The 19,243-nt window shown below is 41.4% G+C and overlaps 1 protein-coding gene across 5 annotated transcripts in view; it reads right to left on the minus strand.

Annotated features, from left to right (window-relative positions):
• The window catches only part of gria1a (glutamate receptor, ionotropic, AMPA 1a), a 49,913-nt gene extending 32,507 nt beyond the window's left edge, over positions 1 to 17,406 (minus strand). For 4 of the 5 annotated variants that reach the window (XM_041944392.1, XM_041944389.1, XM_041944393.1 and 1 more), the window contains exons 1-7: positions 17,217 to 17,406; positions 13,194 to 13,378; positions 9,643 to 9,696; positions 6,707 to 6,865; positions 6,030 to 6,197; positions 4,904 to 5,008; positions 4,194 to 4,304 (exon numbers count right to left, since the gene is read on the minus strand). In XM_041944392.1, the coding sequence (XP_041800326.1) occupies positions 4,194 to 4,304; positions 4,904 to 5,008; positions 6,030 to 6,197; positions 6,707 to 6,865; positions 9,643 to 9,696; positions 13,194 to 13,378; positions 17,217 to 17,391 (957 nt within the window). In that variant the 5' untranslated portion in view covers positions 17,392 to 17,406. The remainder of the gene's footprint in view (positions 1 to 4,193; positions 4,305 to 4,903; positions 5,009 to 6,029; positions 6,198 to 6,706; positions 6,866 to 9,642; positions 9,697 to 13,193; positions 13,379 to 17,216) is intronic. The other variant, XM_041944394.1, reaches the window with a different exon arrangement.
• Between the last annotated feature and the right edge of the window lie 1,837 nt (positions 17,407 to 19,243).

Genomic DNA, 19,243 nt, shown 5'->3' on the forward strand with positions numbered 1-19,243 from the left:
GCTAATTAAGTCAAAGACAGCATTATGGCAGATAATAAAGGTTTAGCATGTAGTTAAGTTTTATATTACTATTTAAATTTGGGAAGGGATGTTATGGATGTATTTTACGATTCCATGCAATTCATCACATATCTTTTTACCCCTAGCCCACATCTGAGAAAGAAAGAAACGTAAAAACGTAAAAAAAATTAAACTGTTGCCGTGAAAGGTTCAAAAGAAAAGATAATTACATAGAATTACGAGGTATTATTTTGCCTTTGTTCCTTGAAGGTGTGGTGTGTAATTCAAACACAAAAGGTTCATAAGTATGATCATTATGACAGCATTGTCACATTGAAAGGAGTACTGATAACATTATTAAAGCTGAGAAGACAACAGAGTTGAGATGAAGCGGGATCCGTGAGTGCGTGTGTGTGTCTGTTTGAGCCATACAGACGATGAAGCAGACATTGCTGACCTCTGCTCCAGCGCCAGGCTGTTTTTCTTGTTATGGCATTGATTGGGTGTCCTGAGAAATTACAACTGACATGACACCTGGGTTCCTGCTTTACTTTGACGAAAATGTATTTCCTATAGAATTCCAGCCCACTCAGTCTGAATTGTCCACCAGCACTTGGAGGGCCTCAATTCCCACAAGCTGTTATGTATGCCTGCTTTTAGCTAAGGCTGTGCTGAGCTGAGCAAATCCTGGCATCATATTTTACAGGGTCTGGAGATGGGGGGTGGGTTTCTCTGCGTGTTACAGTGATCTGGGCTCTCCTGCTCTTTATGGTTGAGGTGAAGGTAATCATTGTTGCACATGGAACCCTGAGGCCCACTGGTAGAGAGATGGCACCCCAGGGAAACATGGTGAGAAAGGTCTGGCGTGCAGCGCTTCGACAGGGTTGCACTTGCAGTCACAGACAAAGACAGATACACACACGTGTGAGTATGCATGTGTGCCCTCACACGCGCATAGACACACTTGGACACGGGCACAGGCGTGCACACGGAGACATGGCATGGCATGCAGAACGTCCTCCAGGACTCAGTCTCATTGACCTCGAACAGCTCCACTGAGATCCGCTGTCACTCAGCCATGTTAAATATAATACAGACACACAAACACATGGGCGACAACACATTTCAAACACATGAGCACAAAAGCAAGCACACGCAAAAACACAGAAAATAAAACAATGCATGTGAATTTGTATGTTTGATTAGATTTACCATTTACTTATTTTAGACAGACCTCAAGAAAATTACATAACGTGCTCATGCAAGCTACCGCTTCTTGCTAACAGCCTATTGAAATATCTATACTTATTTTAATAGTTGCACACAGCAAGTATTCCATTAATAACCAACTCCTTGCATGGTAAAATAAATCCTAAAATTCCAGTCATGGTCCGGTTTTAGTGTAAAACCACAATGGTGAAGACAGCGAGGCCGAGTGCTCCATTAAACATGTTCTGCTTCACTCCTCCGGATCTCCACTTAACCCAGGCCTGGTCTGTATGCACAGGTTGGGACAGCAGGGAGAGCACAAAGTGATGCCTTCACGTTGGCAAAACAACACACTCCCTCAAGCAACGAATCAGTGAGCACAGAACTTATAAGGTGTTAAAACTCTACTTCTACCCCACAGCCCAATAACTGTTCACACCTTATCTCTTCTCTTAGGTTCCAAGACAGAGAACCAATTTATCTTCCAAGAAAAGGGGACACTGATAGGAGATTATGTCAGAGAGAGTTATTTTAGGTCCACACTCTTGGGAGGCTGCAACCTTCGGGTTTAAATGAGGATTTTCACTTTTTTTTTTTTTTAATTAGATGCCAATAGACTAGACATTAAGTTTTACATAGTACACCCAAAGCTCCAAACCTTTTTTGTCTAACGTGCCTTTAAGTCCTGTGAAGTACCCCTTTATCAGCGCCACCTGTCGTTTTGTAAATGTGTTCTTTTGAATTCAGTCTGATTCATTTTAAACTAGATGATTTTTATTATTACATAAACAGCTATATCCTGTATATTGCTATTATATGAAAGTAGATATTGTTACAGTTTTTTTTGTTTTTTTTTTTACACAATTTCACATAAGTGAACTGTCAGTGTTATAATCAGTTGTTATGTACTCCTACCACTGTGAGTGATGGAAGTTACCATTCATTCCTTACTTTTTAGCTATTTGAACCATTTTTCCATTACATTAACCTAATATTAACCATAATTAAGTAATTATTTCAACTGTTCATTTATCAGTTTAAGCAATCTATTTCATGCATTTAGCCATTCATTTTAGCTGAATGTTTCAACTTCTCTGCCTGTTTTTAAGCAGTCGCAACATGCAGTTGACTCAATATGTGAATATATTTTCTTAATCAAATCATAATTTCTGTTTTTTCTAATTAGTTGATTGACTCTACATCTCTCCAAGTCCCCCCTTGGTATAGCTTGTGTGCTGGCAGAAATGAAAGGCTTAGAAAATGTTGAGTATTAATGCATTAATCAAAACGGGTTACTCACAAAGCTAGCCCTGTACACACACCAGATAAAGGCAGAAGTAGCCTAGGTTAGCCGGTTTTATTGCTTGACATTTTTCTAACCCTCTTTTATTGAGTTAAATCAGTTATAAACAACTATATAAACTGCACAGCTCCTTTATAATTACCTGAATTGATTGTATTAGCTCTAATGTTGGAGTTTATCTAGATTGAACCACTCACTATTGCACCATTTTAGCACCCATTTGTTACCACTTAAACAATTCTTTCACCCAAGTGGATAATGCAGTTGCCATCAGAAATTGCCCATATCTTAATTACAACTAAGACGCTGATGTGCACAGTTTTTCCCACCCGGGTGCTTGTATTTACAGTCAGCATATGACATGACTGCAGTGTTACCTGATGATTCACATTGGTAATGTCACTATGTATTGTTGTGTTTAGCTGTTTCTTGCTGATGCTAGGGTCCCTGACTGAAAGCTTAAAAAGATTGCACAGACTGGAGTGTGCCAGTGCTTTTTAAGAAATTATTCTACACTGTCTCTCAGCTGCATACCTTCGACCAAACCTTTATCTGGTGAGTTCCTCTTATAGGAAGTACATAGTTGAAATCCTTCACCCCATTAACCCTCCAAGTGGAGATCAACCTGCACCCCCATTGCCCTGCCAGACCTGGTCAGCTAGTTTTTGCTCTTCTTTTCTTTTGTCTTCTTTTTTTTCTACACATTTCATCCATATATTGGATAGTTATATCTGTTACAAGTCCAGCAAAATTATATCGTGGCAGCAATTCCCTGAGGTAAAAGACATTCCCACTTGAAAAAATATACCAGGAGTACAAAAGGAACTAGTGCTGGGCTCCAGGCATCTACAGACATCCCAGTATTCTCTGATATTAAATTTTCAACAAGATTCAGACGCTGGGAACATCTTGTGCCTGCAAAGATAAACTACCATCTTTATTACCGTCTGCTGTATGTCAGGCAGGTTTTACCAGCTATGTCCTTTCTTTTGAGAAAAATGTCATGATGATCTGCCATGTGAGCTGGACAGACTGATTCTTTGCTGCCCTATTCTCGAACCTTCACAGAGTCCGGCAGGTCCATCTCTGTTATGTAGGCCAGGACAGTCACAATAACGTGGCCAAGACGTGCTGAATATCCTGATGGTGACATATAAAAGAATAAAGAATATGGAAGGACAGAGACAGGAAGGACACACTGACACTTCACAGGTTCAGAAATTAGTGGTGTCCAGTGTTATTTACTTCCATATGACTATGACCATAATGATGAATGCACTACTAGACACTTCAAGACTGTTTTTTTGTTTTGTTTGTGTCACATGAGGCTGTGCTGTCCTTGTGCTACCTTTTAAATGTATTGGAAATATGTACAGTGGAACACTGCCAGTCAGTAAGCCAGTGTCCTCAAGACCAAAGTCTGCACTTGAATTGCACCAACACAGTGATTCTGATTCTGGGCAGGCACGAGTCAGACAGACAGAAGTTAGCAGAATCGAGTTGGGAAGTGGGGGACGGGGGGGAGATAGAATCAGATGTCTGCTGATTTTTTTTTCAGGGGCCTGAACTTTTAGCAACTCTATCATAAAAGAAAATGAAAAATGTTACCCAACCTTTCTCTGTCTCCCCCATCTCACCAGCCCCGCAAATCCCTCCACCTCTCTATTTTACACTGGCTTACCAAGATAGTGGTGACTATGTAAGTTCTGTTCTGCAGGCCGTAAGTCTCGTTGCTGCCTCTCATGAAGCTGGCGGTCGTCACATACTTTTCATCTTCGTTCCAATAGCCAACCTAAGACAATGAGGATATGTCACAAACATGTATGCATGTATTCACTGCTTAAAGTGAAATTTCAATCAATTCATTAAAATGGAAACATATTACTTTTACTCCTACCTGCATACTTTAAGAAAAAAAGCTACTTATCAACACCACATGTCTGGGAATGACTGTAGAAAATATCTGTCATGATGACTAATATGTTACCTGAAGCAATGCTGTACTGTATATATAATTCAGAACAGAGTAGTTTTAACCATCATTTGCATTTGAGTTTGGTACTAACTTCTTATTGTGAGCTTTTTCTGTGTCTGTTTCCTACTATTTCATTCCTACTAGTAACGGGTACAGGTGATCACTTCAGAGCTAAAAGGAACTCTTTCACATCAGTGCATGGAGGAGAAAATCACTTGATAAATGTGTCTTAATTTGCAGTCATTGCAGAACTTTTTTACTCCTGAATTGTCTCTTTAGAGTATTCTTAAATGCAATTGACAGGCCCAGACCTTTCACAGGGTTATTCCAATAATTAGCTTGCGATAACAGTTTTTAAAGAGGATCCCTGTGCAAGGATAAATATCTTAAATCGATGCCTCAGGCTACGGGTTTACCTTCTTGGGTCCAGAGGGGGCCAGTTCCATGACGCTGACAGTGTAGTTGGTTCTACGGCCCTTCTCGTTGAACTGAATATGACCAGTCAATCCATCTATACGGACCTGTCATGGAGTCACAGATACTGAATAAATAACTCACAGCCTATATGATTTGCCCCACAGATGGGTAAATAATGGCTGACATGAAGCATGTTATTCATACAGTCCATTTTCTTCATGCCTGCGCTGACAGCAGACATTTGCATGTCAGGTTTACATGCGATGCATGTTAAGCGTAGGTCGCATGTGTTTGTATAGTACTCATTTGTGAATGTCCACTGTGCCTGGGTCCCTACAGAAGTGACTGACAGACTGTACAGCGTGTATGTGTACAGTGTTTGTCTTGGCTGTGTGATGGAGTTAATTGAGCGAACACGGCTTCATTCTCTGGTCTATCCGCAGGCAGATGGCTAGATTGACTCTGAGCAGGCCTCTGCACAGCCACTCTGCAGACAGAGCCTCAGGCTGCACCCACCCACACACACACACACACACACCCACACACACATGCAGTTACTTGTATGCCCTCACAAATACAGCATAGTGTAATTATTGTATATCCATACTTCCTTTAAATGGTATTCCAGCATAAATAAATAACATATTTGACTTTGATATTTGACGTATTGGATGGTTGTCTTTTTAATTGGCTGTATTCTTTACTTATATTTACTATATTTTAATAATCATCCTTGTTCCTCGATATAACAATTTTACATGCATTTACGAATGTCTGTGTGTCTCCGCAAGTCTCACAGTCAGTCCAACATTTCGCTTTCCATTGCCAAATATTACATTTCTAGACTCAATTGCTGATGTCATATTCCATGATGATCACGGCTGAGTGCCATTGCCTGCAGGTTTTGTTTACTAGCCATGATGTCACATTTGATACTGGAGAGCTCTCATACGACTTAATGTGAACTTTACACGACAGAATGAGACCTAATCTGCTCATCCAGCCCCAACTCAGGAGCTGTTAGCCAATGTGCCACTCAGGAATTTGTGCAAGTGTGTGTGCGGGTCTATGGATGTGCATGTGTGTCCACACATTAGCGTGTTGCTAAATATGCTGCATGCAGACCTGCTGCAAGGCTCTCTGGATGTCTATGCCCTGTCCCCAGGGAGCTGGTGGGTTGGCAAGACACTCTCCAGCGTTTCCCCTGCGAGAGATGTCTATCCGCTGTCTCCTTAAATTCTGGAAGGCCGTGGACATGACTTTCACCCCATCATATGTTAGAGCGCCTGTGTACTGTAATGAGAGAGCAGACAATTGAAACAGAAGCAAAGGCAGTAATAAAAACTGAAAAAGGTCTTGGCTGAGGAGAGCAACGGAAAAAAAATTACACCCAGTGACATAATTTCTCGTAACTACATCATTTCTGGGCCGTGTAAAGTATACACATTTGGACTTCTATCTCAGCTGGTTGGACAATTGTTATGGCCAAAAATCAATAATCGTTTAACAGCAGAAATCTCAGATCTGAATCACCAGTTTCAGATAGGATCAAGGGTTATCTGTCCACCAAATTTAATACAAACCCTTTCATAACTTTTTGCAATATGCTGCTGACAGTCACAAACAATCTAACTGACATGGGAAATAACAACCTTCTTGGTTGCTATCCGTAACCCGAAAGAGAAAATCAGTGATCAGTGATCATGATTTAGTTTATGTTGCAGAAGGACTCTGAGCATATCCTGTGCAGCTTTATGACTTCTTGTATTAATGCTTAGACAGAAGAAGGAAAGCAGCAGTACTTTGAGTCCACTCTTGGGCATTTTGGAGTCTTTGTTGTCAAACTCCAGCCACTGCTGGACGACACGGCTGACGCTGGGCTCAGAGTTGTTGACGAGCTGGAAGCCGGTGATGTTTGCCCCTCCTTTCCTCAGGTCTGTCAGGTCAATGTCCAGAAAACCCTGAGACAGGAAGTGGACAGGGAGAGAGGTGAACTGAGACATACAGGTAGGAAAGGAGATGTATGTACATAAATGTAAATAAAATCAGGATTTAATGTCTTGTGCACAGTGCATGATTACACTGTCTACATGCAAAGCAGATTCCTGAGTGGAATTCACAGAAATTTCTTGCAGAGGACATTGCACCACATTTGCCACAAAGAAAAAAAGGAAAGTGAGAGAAACGGAGGTAGTCTCGCATTACATGACCATGATCTCTGTTGTGATGTTAACTGGAATGACAATCCCACTTGTTTGACTGCTACAAAACCACCATTGAAAATATCAATGTTAATGACAGTGATTCAGAATAAGGTCATGAGCATGGGAGACGGTCCCACGAGGCTACACAAAGACGCTGTTGGCATGAAAACTCATCTGTGATAGGCAGTTCTCCGTCTAGTGCAGCGGTTCAGTGCAGACATTACAAGACACATCTCACGGGTCACTAGATCAGTGGTTCCACACCTTTTTGGCTTGAGCATAAAGTTAAAGATTACATATTTCCTTAATATTTTATGCAAGCTAATTTTTTTCATTTCTGTCTTTTACAGTTTCAAAACAACAAAAAAGGAAAAGGGCCAGAAGCAAAAGTTCAGGCACCCTGCTTAGTAACACCCCCTTTAGCAAGTATCACAGCTTGTAAACACTTTTTTCAGCCAGCTAAGAGTCTTGTTTTGGGGATTTTTACCCATTCTTCCTCGCAGAAGGCTTCTAATCCTGTGAGCGCTTTTGTCCAGGGGTGGCCAAACTTTTACATACCACTGTACATATTTTTATGATGAATCAAATAATGTTTCTTTAGCAGACATTAATTGTTATCTCTTGTGAATTGATGGATAATTTCAATTGTAAAAGTCATTCAAAACACTCCTTTGGTTGAATTAGTGCTAAACAGCGACAAGGGGTCGTTTCAGGAAGTCGCAAGCTGAAAGGGTTAAGAACCAGCGGTCTATTTGGTGCCATTAGAGGTAAAATCTGCAAAATGCACTACATTGTAGTAACTGTTTTTAACTATCATCAAAAGTGAAAGGGTTAAAAGCATAATGAAAACGACAAATCCTTCTTTTTCACTTAGAGAGGTTATCCCATTGAGCAGAATTCATCTCTGTCTTTCCTGAGGGCCAAGCATGGTGAGAAAGAAAAAAAACCTCATTTCATGGCGGGAGCAGTCCAGAGCTAATCTCTGATAGACTGAGTCCTCATAGGCTGCTGTTAACAATGGCAGGATCAAAACCTTATTGGCTACTGTGAACAATTCAAGGGATGCCTCAGGCAGGGTAGAATGGAGAAAGAAGCGATTTACTGTAATGGTATCTCCTACTTGTATTTTTTCCCAGAACTATTTTGTGGAGGCAGCTTTTTGTCAGAGAGCGGGAAAGGCAGAGAGTAGGAGAGGCAGATTCAGTCTCTCAGTAGGCAGCCTGTCAGCGTGGGGAGAAGACGAGGCAGACAAGTGGGAATGGGTGGGAGTAGAGACAGAGCAGGAGACGGGGAGAACAGATTTGTCTGTGATTTTAGAGCAAACTTTTGAAAGGTGCCCTCCGGATTGTCTCCTGCTTGCCAGGCATCTGTCTGACAACACACACCTTTTCTTTCTTCTCTGGTCTGATGTTTGTTTCATGTCAGTTAAAGCTCCGCTCTCTCTTGGCCATACCTTTCTCTCAAACACTCACTTGTTTACTTTCTCTGATCTTCATAAAGACAAATGGCCGTATTCCTCAGCTGAACGGGCAGAATTGTGTCTTTTTTCTGCTCCATGTATTAGCTAATGCAGTGAGCTGAAGAGGTTACTATAGAAACTGGCTGTTGCGAACACTGGACGTGGAGGGGGGTATTTCCGACAGATATTTCAACCACATTTAAGTATTAACTCACATTCTTTTTTCCTTTCTCTATTGCACAAGCTCTCTTTTTCAGATTCACACACACACAGCTGCAGATGTACACACAAGAAAGTAAATTAGGAACATTTCGGAAGAGGTGCAAGGACACGGAAAAAGCAAATTTTTGCACAAACCTTTTGATGGGCCAATTATAAATGACTGTGGCCACTTTGCGTATCAGCTGTTATTAATGTCCAAGCCTTATCATTTAAAATTAAATCTGGCAAACGGGCCAGACGAGGGAGATTGAGCCAATCTAAAAGTCTAGCAGTGAGAAATTGTTCAAGCCAGCAGCTGCATATTAATGCTGTTATTACTACAGCTTCTACTGATGTCAATTTTCTCTTCATTTGGTTCCATTGAGTGAGTGTGAACAGTGCTGTAGGGGTCTACATACCATTTGCGCTAAGAAAATGACAGCAGACAAGGAGATCTAATGGATATAAGCTTGCACACATTGGCTGCTTGACCTTTTTCTGTCTCTGCGAGTCTGCATAGATTTTTTGTCTCTGACTGTCACAGGTTTACCGCTCGTACTTTGCTGTTAGTCTACTACTGTGCTGCTGTGTCTGCAGGTTTGACAGTGCATAAGAATGAATATATGATGCATGAGATGAGAAAATGGGATGAGAGAACATAAAAGACGTAAAATCAGGTAGTTTTAGGCAAAATTATTTGGTACATGCACGTCTATTAAACTAGCAATAAAGTACAGCCTGGAATCCTGTTAAAAGCCGCATTTGACAACAGTGCAAACTGAACGAGGTATAAAAGTATGTAGATAAGTATGTGGAAACTTTTCAGTGAAATCTAAAAAGATGAAAATGCAATGATATAATGATGAGGCCTTACCAGGTTAGCCAGAATGTAGTGGTAGCTCTTTGCATTCTTGCCTTGTTCAACAATCTGGAAGACAAGGTCAGAGGAGAGATATGTGTGTGCACAACTGAGAGAAAAAGGGGTTTGACAATGTCTCAGCAGGATACCTGGTACAGAATACAGTACTTGACCTGGTGCAGGACAGACAGAACCAGAAAAAGGGGAATGAACACTGAACATTCAAAACAATAAAATGCGATTGTCTTAACAAAGATCAGCTTTAATACCAGAGTAAAAAATCAACATATAAACAGATTATCAGATCCATATATCCTTTCCTTTCCTGCATCCCCAGTGATGAATGGTATTACTGTAACAGACAGCATGTACTGCAGGGCTGGCCGGACACCCACTCCCATGAAAACAACAACATACTGTCTACCACACACAAGCCCACCAGTGATACTTATGATTCAGGAGCAGCAGTTAAACTGATGAAGTCACTTAAATATCATTATTATGATGTGCAACCAAAAATAAAAGCAAATCATGCCATAAAACCACCCAAGCTGAAGAATAAAAATGCAAGAAATTATGTCAATATTACAAAATAAAGAAATGAAAATAGGAAATGGTGCATATAACAATTAATTTATATATGCATTACTACATACTGTACTATACCTGCTTCCATTCTCCTCCTCTGTCCTCCGTTTTCAATATTGTTCCCCTGACAGCTCTGGTCTGATCTTTGATCTAATATTTAAATAACTTACAATGCTCCAGTTCCCTGGAACTCCAACATGGTCTAACAATATCATGAAATAATGAAGTCTGTCAGCATTGAACTAGCCCCTCTCCCTCGCCTACGCTATATCTCTCTTGTAACTGCACTGCTGTCGCTCTCTAACTGCAGGCGTCGCAGGTCAGCCGAGCACAGAGGGTCAGGACAGTTTGAACATCACGGTGAGAGGTATAGTCTAGTGCCAGAGCTGGTTTATTTATAAATGAAATGGGGCAAATTGGACACCCCTTTAAATGAAATTCGAATGTGGTGTAGGAAGACAAGAAAAATCCCCCGTCACGCACAGCACTCAAGGCAAACTGTCTAGTTCTATGCCATAATAAAGAGCCTGCTGCACTGTACAACAAATATGTGTGTGTATATGTGTCATCACAGTATACTGTGCGATCACATAAAAGAGGCAGAGTGGGCCGCTCATACTCAAAGCCATGCATCCAATTAATGACCTTAGCACAGCCGATAAGAGTCTGTTCAGGCCCTAAGCGTGACCTTACACATTTTACACTCCTCTCCCTGTTGGTGAGCTTTGTCCCTTGTATATACTTCGGAGTGTGTACTCATTTGTTTGTGTGTTATGTGTGTGTGTGTCTAGTGATGCTGTAGGTCATGACAGAAGGTGGCATTTGTTATTAATGGTGACCCCAGCACAAGGCGGCCCCTGCGGCGAGGAAAAACTAGAGGGAAGGAGGAGAGACGCACGCTAGCGCTGACACCAATACACCCGACACTGGGGGAAAACACACATTACTGCCACAGTGGGCCGTCAAATGGAAATGTTTTGGATGTGAGTAGCCTTTTAATTATACATGCAAATCTGAAGAGTCACTCAGGGTTCAGCCCCAAGAGAACAGGTCACTTTTTGTCTCTCTGTTGGAAAACACACTCTGAAACGTTTTTGAGGTAGCTCTTCTGTCACAACCAATGTTCTTTGAGGAGATTCAACATTCAGCTAACACGGGAAGTCACCCTCAGCTTACTGTCAGTGACATTATCGTAAGAGAATCGGTGTTCTGTATCAGATGAATGAGATGAACACAGGAGTGAGTTTAAAGGGCAAAGAGGTGTTGTGAATCTGCACAAGCAGGGCAGTGCGGAGGCAGGGAGCAGATGTGGGTGATTGATGGTGGCCGTCTGAATGGAGAACTTCTCCGGCTCAGCTCCTGTAAACTGGTGAGAACTGATGCAATAACCTTAACTGAAGACACAGGGCCATCAATAACATTCACGCAGAGCAGCCATGGCCTGCACACACAGATGGGGACTGTGTGTGTGTGTGTTATGAACGTCATTAAAGTGCATGTGTGTGTGTGCGTGTGTGTGTGTGTGTTTGTTGGTGTGTTTTGTTCTGGAAAAGCAAAAAATCTGACAGGAAATGAATAAATCACACAAGTGACATCAATAAAGAAAATAATACCGATATAACAAATGTGTGGATATTTCTGGGGATACAATTGCTTGAATGGCTAAACTGGTTCCAGGTGCGTATATTGTGTCATTAATTGACCCCCCCCCCCCCCCGTTACGGTTGCCATGTCATACTGGGAAAAACACAGGTGAAATAAATGTTGTTAATGATGGCTGACGCATTTGAGGCAAGAACCTTAAAAGAGGTCTTGTAAGGGCACAAGATGACTACTCAGCATCATTACCAGTTGATGACCCATGTAGAAACAGATTTGTTCGTTGTATTGGAGTATTGAGCTTAGTTAGTCTAAGTGTCATAAATCTGATGTAAATAAGATTGTTTCGGGTGTCTGCTAGTTGGTGACTAGTGTGTTGCTATCTGACATTTCTTGCTGATGTTGTCTTGCTAAAGGTGATTACAATTGTGACATTCTGTCTCCGACTGGCGTGGATTAGGGAGCAAGGTGAATTTATTCAACAATGTTTTGACTGTGGAAGAGTCAGTAATGAGAAACATCAGAAATTCAGTGTGTGTGTGACACTAACGCGGTCGTGACGAGTGAGAGTGGTCTAATGATAATATCCTCTCTGTCATATAAATTTTAAATTCATTGTTTGTTGCATTTTTTGTCAGTAGTTTGTTCTGGATTTGAATTGTTCAGTCACAAACTATGCTTTTTTTAATGTGTCCTGCGACTCTAATGTATTTAGTTAATGAAATGCTCCTTGAACACCCAGTTACTAATGCTAATGATTGCAGCTTACGTCAAAGCACACAAACACTGTTCAATCCATTTCTTTCAGCTTGTTTTTGGTTTTGAAAAGGCTATAAAGAAGACATCATCAACACTATGTAAATGCTGAGTAGTCCCACGACAGCCCCACGTAAACCGCTTCAGTACACAGTAAAATAAAAAGCTTGACCTTCCACGCCTGGTTACGGTTGCTAAGTCAATTGCAATGCTTCACAGAAGAACTTCCGACTCCAAATGCCAGTGCTGCGTTGTTTATCTCGCCTGTCCTTGATGCTCCAGGAGACAAAACACAGATCACCAACCAACCCCCACTTTCCATTTAAATGCCCCCTTTTGTCTTTCTGCCTCCCTCCTTTGTTCATCTGACTGAAGCATGCACAACCTTGCGTATCTTTAAATATATTTTTCTAAAAAAGTCCTTCTAACTTAATAAGCTGGCTAATTTTACAGTGAGCTTGTTATTTATAAAGCTAAATTCACTGATCATGTAAAATTCCAACTTGTAAAATTTGGAGCTAATGCGTGACAGACAGTGTGGTTTTATTATGTTACACTTAAATTTTACTGCAACACAATTACATAATCCCCTACCACTGCAGAAACAGCGAAAAGCTCTTTACCTTTTTGAGGATGCCAGTGAGCCTCTCAGTCTCACAGTCGATGATAATCTGGCCCTCCTTCCTCTTGTCCAAATCCTGGAACACTTTCAGGAACGAGGCCTCCGTCATGGTCTCCACGTTGACCGAGGTCACCAGCCAGTTCCTCTCCGCTGCTGTGTCCAGAACCTTCTGCAGCACAGACAGGCCTAGGCAAAAATGTGGAGAGAGGTAAAACTCTGGGAATTGCAGAAAGTAAGAAAAGAGAAACTCTGGGAGCTGAATATGTGGACATTTATAAAGTTTTGCAAAGAAGTTTAAGATGAATGAAGTGATGAATGATTGGTTGTTGGACCACTGCGAGCGATCTTTAAGTGTCCATATTTCATTAGGCAACGTGAGACAAATTATGTGAAGGGTAATCTTATACTGTGTGTAGTTACATTATGAGCTGAGAGATAAATTAAAACAACTTGAGAACAAAACAGAAGCCATGCAGCAAACCAAGCTGCTCTTCACGAGCTTATCCATCAGAATCCCCCCTGCATCTTCAGTGATAAAGTACAATGAGTGGGACAGTCCATTAAGCACACTGACATGTACAGGTGTGCTTTTCCAGCTCGTACAGCGCCAGGCTAAATAATCAGCACTTTCACGCTAACAAATAATCAGCCCGTGCATCATCGCGGATGACACACTCACAGCCAGCTTTACGTCCTTCGAGCACCAATTACAGGTGGCGCTACTCAATTACACTGTCACTGATGCGCCGCTGAGACACTTGAGCATCATAGAGAAAGACGGTGGAACAGCCAGTGAGCTAAAGGCTCATGCTAAGACAGGAAATAAAAGGCGATTAAAGAACACATTGATCTTGAGCTCTGATTTACAATCTGACTCACTGTTGTACTCCTTTGCTGCTGGCAGTAGACCAATCAGATTCCTCTCGAGCTGGCAGCCACAGTCGTTCAACAGAGTAAATAAGGCAATTTCACCCGCAGCAGACTGGCAGCCATTACCCAAATGAATTGTAGCAATTACAAAACTTAGAAATGTAAACTAATACATGTAGCTGGATTTGTTTTTTCTTCCACTAAGATGGCAAACACCGTTAAAACCACTATGCGCCATCATGTACATGATGTGTTTTCATGTTCATACACTTTCTGCATACTGAACAAATGTACAAATGGCTTACAAGAACAGCACAGAGCCTGTCAAAAGAAGGATGAGAAATGCAGTGACAGCCTATGAAGGATGGTTGCCTGGCCCTATTACAATGCACACCAGCTGCTCTCCAGGCAATTCATGCTGCCTATTTGACATCAGGTCATTAAGAAATAAAAAGATGGATGGTGTTTCACCTCCACATGTGACCACACTACAGTGTATGTAAATATATTAGGCACAGAGAAAAATGGTAAGTTGGTAAGGCGTTGCTGGAAAGCTACATGCGGATGTATGGCACCTTTCATGGTGTTCATATCCTTTCCATTCTCTGTTGCTCATGAGTGAATAATTGTAGTCCTTGGTGCTGACAGATTTAATACTAGCTGTGAGACTGATGATAGGCATGGGAACACAGGAGACAGTTAATCATGGCTGTGAATAAGGCCAGTGGTCCTGAGAACAATGGACAACTGTCTGTGTCTGAAGTCCAGTCCTGGTGTTGCTGAAGGTTTCAGTACCATGGACAGCACCATGCCATACAGTCAGTCCAGCAGTCTAAAAAGGAGGCTCCTTTATATCTTTCATTCTTTTGTTTTTTTTCTTTTTCAAATATCTTCCATCTTTCCAAACTTCATCATGTGTTTGTATATTTATCTTGTCAATCTGGTTCTGTATTATGTACATTATGTTCCAGCATTTGAGCATACAGCTGGGCAGCAGTCAACAGGGGCTAAAATTAGTGCTTGAATCTCATTAACGCTTAGTGTTGAGAATGTTCTGTACTGTAATGTATTAGAGAGAGATTTGGTACCAAGTATCCCTCGGTGCTGTCAGTGTGGCTGAACTATTACATTTCTTATCTTTTCAAATATTCCATCTATTCTTCATTCCTTCCCTGCTTTCTTCCATTTTTGTGTCTCTCTATGTTGACGTTGAATATCTTTTCGCTTTTTTAACTATGTGGCTGACGCACCCCTATAAATCAGAGCCAGCCTGACGGGGAGGCTCGTGAGACTGGCCAAGGTAAAAATGGTCTTCCAAAGGCATCCTGGAAGACAGTAACATCATAATGGAATCTGGCTGTCATAAGCACCCTTCTGGCCAGAGGCAGTACATGGAGACCTGGGCACCAGGCAATCGAGGAGTAGAGAAAATGACACTTTGGGGAAACCATTTCCTGAATATTGTTTATGATGGGTTTAATGGGCTATCAAATTTGTTTTCCCTTTCTTCGTTTTTGAAAATAAAAATGAGATGCGCTTTTTATTGGCGGATGCTGTGCGGCACAACAGCAAGACAAATGTTGATAGAAATAAAAGGGAAAGATGTTAAGAAAGTGACAATGCGCACGGTATATTTGTTTTTTGTTTGGAAAAAAACTGAAATATAAATATATACCTGACATAAATACATCAGAACATTTGACATTTTCATAGCCAATAAAATGTTGAAGTGTTTTAAAAAATAATGAGCTAAGAATAAGATGGTTTGACAAAACATTTGGAAGAAACACACACACACACACACACACACACACACACACACCAGACAAATTCCTCACAATTAAGTATGATTTTTCTTAAAGGCTTAAAATAACCCTGTAGGAAGGGTGGCTACAGCGTAGTATCCAGGCAACAGAGGACTCCTGATATTCCACTGGCTCTATCCCAGCCCTCAATCACATGGGACTGACCCTGTACACACACACACACACACACACAGACATGCACACACACACACATACCCAACAGTCAGTGAGGGGCTAATGAAGGGATCAAAGAAGATAAAAAAAATCTGTGAGACGTGTGGCGCTACGGCCATCATGCATCAATAGGGCTAGAGACTACTGTGAAATCTCCCCCGTCACTGCTCAATAGTGTGCTTTGCAGAGTGACATGATGACATCTGTCTTTTAAAGCTGACTTAAGCCTGTTTGCGTTTCTCACACAAGTCAAAAGCAGAAAAAAGTTGCAGTAAGCTTTCATTCTGCATGCCTGCAAAAGTTGCATGTGCAAAGAGTGCACACATGTATTAAGTGTTCATGCTTTTGGGAACACAAACACACACACACAGACACACACACAAAGAGACACACACACACACACACTATACCCTTCATGGTCATGCTCCAAAACCCACAACACCTGGGCCAGATGGCACAGCATTATGGGAATGGTATAGTTGGCTAGAGAGGAGAGGAAGAAAAGGAAGCAGGAGGCAGACAGGTACGCTGCTTTATTCCTGCCTGCTTATACAGGAGTGTAATGTTTAAATTGAATGCTACATCACTTTTTATGATTTGTTTTTTTTTCTTCTTTTGTTGGCATGCTACAGCCAAAGATGGAGTTGCATTCCAGGTTACTGCTCAGGACTACTCAATGAAAAGCTTAATCTTTTGTTCTATTGTGTGATTTATCGCTAGTCAGTGCAGGTCAATGCTTCTATTCTGTGTTCTCTGTCTGTGCAAAGACGGCAGTCTAAAATAAATGCTCTGACTGCTTTCATTGCTGCACAATGGCTACAGTTGACCCTGTTGTTGTCGCCATGGCAATATGAAGACGGCTAATGGTGCTCAGTTTAACGACTGGTTCTGCCTCTGACCGTCATCATGTGCATGGAGTGGAGGAACTGCTGTTAAAAGAAATCCCATAATGAAACATGTTGGGATTCAAAGATGAATGAGGATGATAATTGCTCAAAGACATCTGTTTATAATGAAGAATCAGCTGAAAATCTTCATATGAAATCGAGAATAACCTACATATATACTTACATACCGTCTTTATGTTTATCAAACAAAAAGGTGTGCACAAAAAATGATTACGTCAAATATACAGTATGATGTGAAATTAAATTAAGGGTGAATATGTTTCCTACCTGAGTCAGAACTGTACATGTAGACAAACTTGGTCCATCCATAGTGGTCGATCACTCCCACCAGAGCGTCCTGGAGCTCAGGCCTCAGCTGGATGACGAACTGGTTGGCCGTCTCTATGGGGAAGGACGGGGTGACGAAGCAGACATGCAGCGCTCCACAGAAGGACATGAGCATGTTGACTGTCTTCCTGTCATACAGGCCAATGATGGCATACACACCCTTGGAGAACTGGGAGCAAACTGCCAGAGAGAAAAGGGAAAACAGGGAGTGGGAACATGGAGAAAGTTAGTCTCTGGACTAATTAGAGGGTTATTGAATATTTCTGTTCAACTGAGGAAAACTCCTGCACAACTGAAAGTAAAGTCCTGCGTCGTTATTGTGCAATACAACCTCTTCACAAGTTGGCACATGATGTTGTAGTACACACAGACGTTTTTGTACAAGAAACAATAAAATGCAATGTAACAGCTGTTGAATTTTAAGGACTGGAAAATGCAAGCTTCATACAATACCCGCAAAAACCAATACACTTCACATTTTTTTCTACATTCTATATAGGATTGTAATGATCTACTTTAAAGTGCATGCTATAGATTTACTCATGTAGGAGAGACAAAGATGTATTGAATTAAAGCTAAAATGAAAAGTCAAATAATCGATCAGTTCTAGTGTAAAGATTTGCTGTCTTTACCTACCTTGCATTATGTTAAATTGAATATATAGCTATGTATCTATATTAAACTATAAGAAGACAACCCCTTCTGGGAAATTATGATGTTCTACTTGACTATTTTTGATGCTTTATAGAGCAAACAACTGCTCAATGAGTCTGAAAAATAATCATCAGATGAATTGATAATGGAAAAAGTCATTAGTTGTAGCCCCATATTGAATTAAAATGAGATAAATTGAGCTACATAGATAGTGTTAAAGTTTTCATTATGCTTTCGTTTTTGTTGTCGTCTATCACATCTTAACACCCAAATGTATAAGAAGAAGCTATCTCTGATGTAAGACATGTGAAAAGAGTGAGAAAGAGAGATATCTGTCATTAATCACAGTTTGTTAACCCTTTCAGTTAAAAACTGAGTCATCACACGGTGCTTTTGAATTTTCAGTTGAAAAAAGCTCTAATGGCAGGTTTATGTAAAGCAGGTCAGTTTGTCCATCTGTGTACAAGCAGTTTGTGTTTGAGGAGGAGGTAAAGGCAGATTAGGAGTAAAGAGGTTAATCAATGCATCCCCGGGGTTCCATTGACATTTTACTGGCAGCAGGAGGCGTTTTCCATTTCTCATTTGCTTTTCTCCCTCTGTCTCCCCATTCTTCCATTGTCTGTCCATCACATTGACTCCCTTCACACCCTCTAATATCTTAAAATAGCTCATTTACGTCCACGGCCTTCTCTTTGGAAGGTGTATTCTCTCCGTGCTTTCAGCATAGCGTGCTATCTTTGCACTCGCGGGTCTGGCCTGGGCTATTTTCTGCCGTGGCGATGGGTGGGCCTTACTTATCTCAGTATTTACCAAACAGATTGAAGTCGCTGCCTGTCCCCGCGCGAGGGCCAACTCGCTGCTAGGAGCTGAGGGAAAGACAGAGGGAGGATGGCCCGCACCCAAAATGCCTAACCTGTCACAGACCTGCACCCTCCGGCCGGGCACGTGTGTGTGTGTGTGTTTGCGTGTGTGACGAAGATAGAGGGAGAGTGAGGAAGGGAGAGAGACAAATTCAGCGGTATCACATAAAAATACATGTGCACACACATGAATGCACACACACATATGCAGCCTCTAGTGCTCCAAAAGCCTGGTGACTCACCCTACTTAAAGCAAGCCCTGAAATAGACATTTTGAGCCTCGCCACACTGACTCAGTAACAGAACTATCTTTCCTTCATGGTCTGCACACGCTCTTGCTATTAAATCGACACTCTCTCAGCTATTGCTTTCCTTTAGCACACATTATATTTCCCGTTACAATTTTCTAGGAACAATTTCAGCGGTGGCCTCCCTGTTCTGCCTGGATAAAAG

The sequence above is a fragment of the Chelmon rostratus genome, chromosome 9 (genome assembly GCF_017976325.1).
Source record: "Chelmon rostratus isolate fCheRos1 chromosome 9, fCheRos1.pri, whole genome shotgun sequence".
NCBI classification, from domain to species: Eukaryota; Metazoa; Chordata; class Actinopteri; order Chaetodontiformes; family Chaetodontidae; genus Chelmon; species Chelmon rostratus.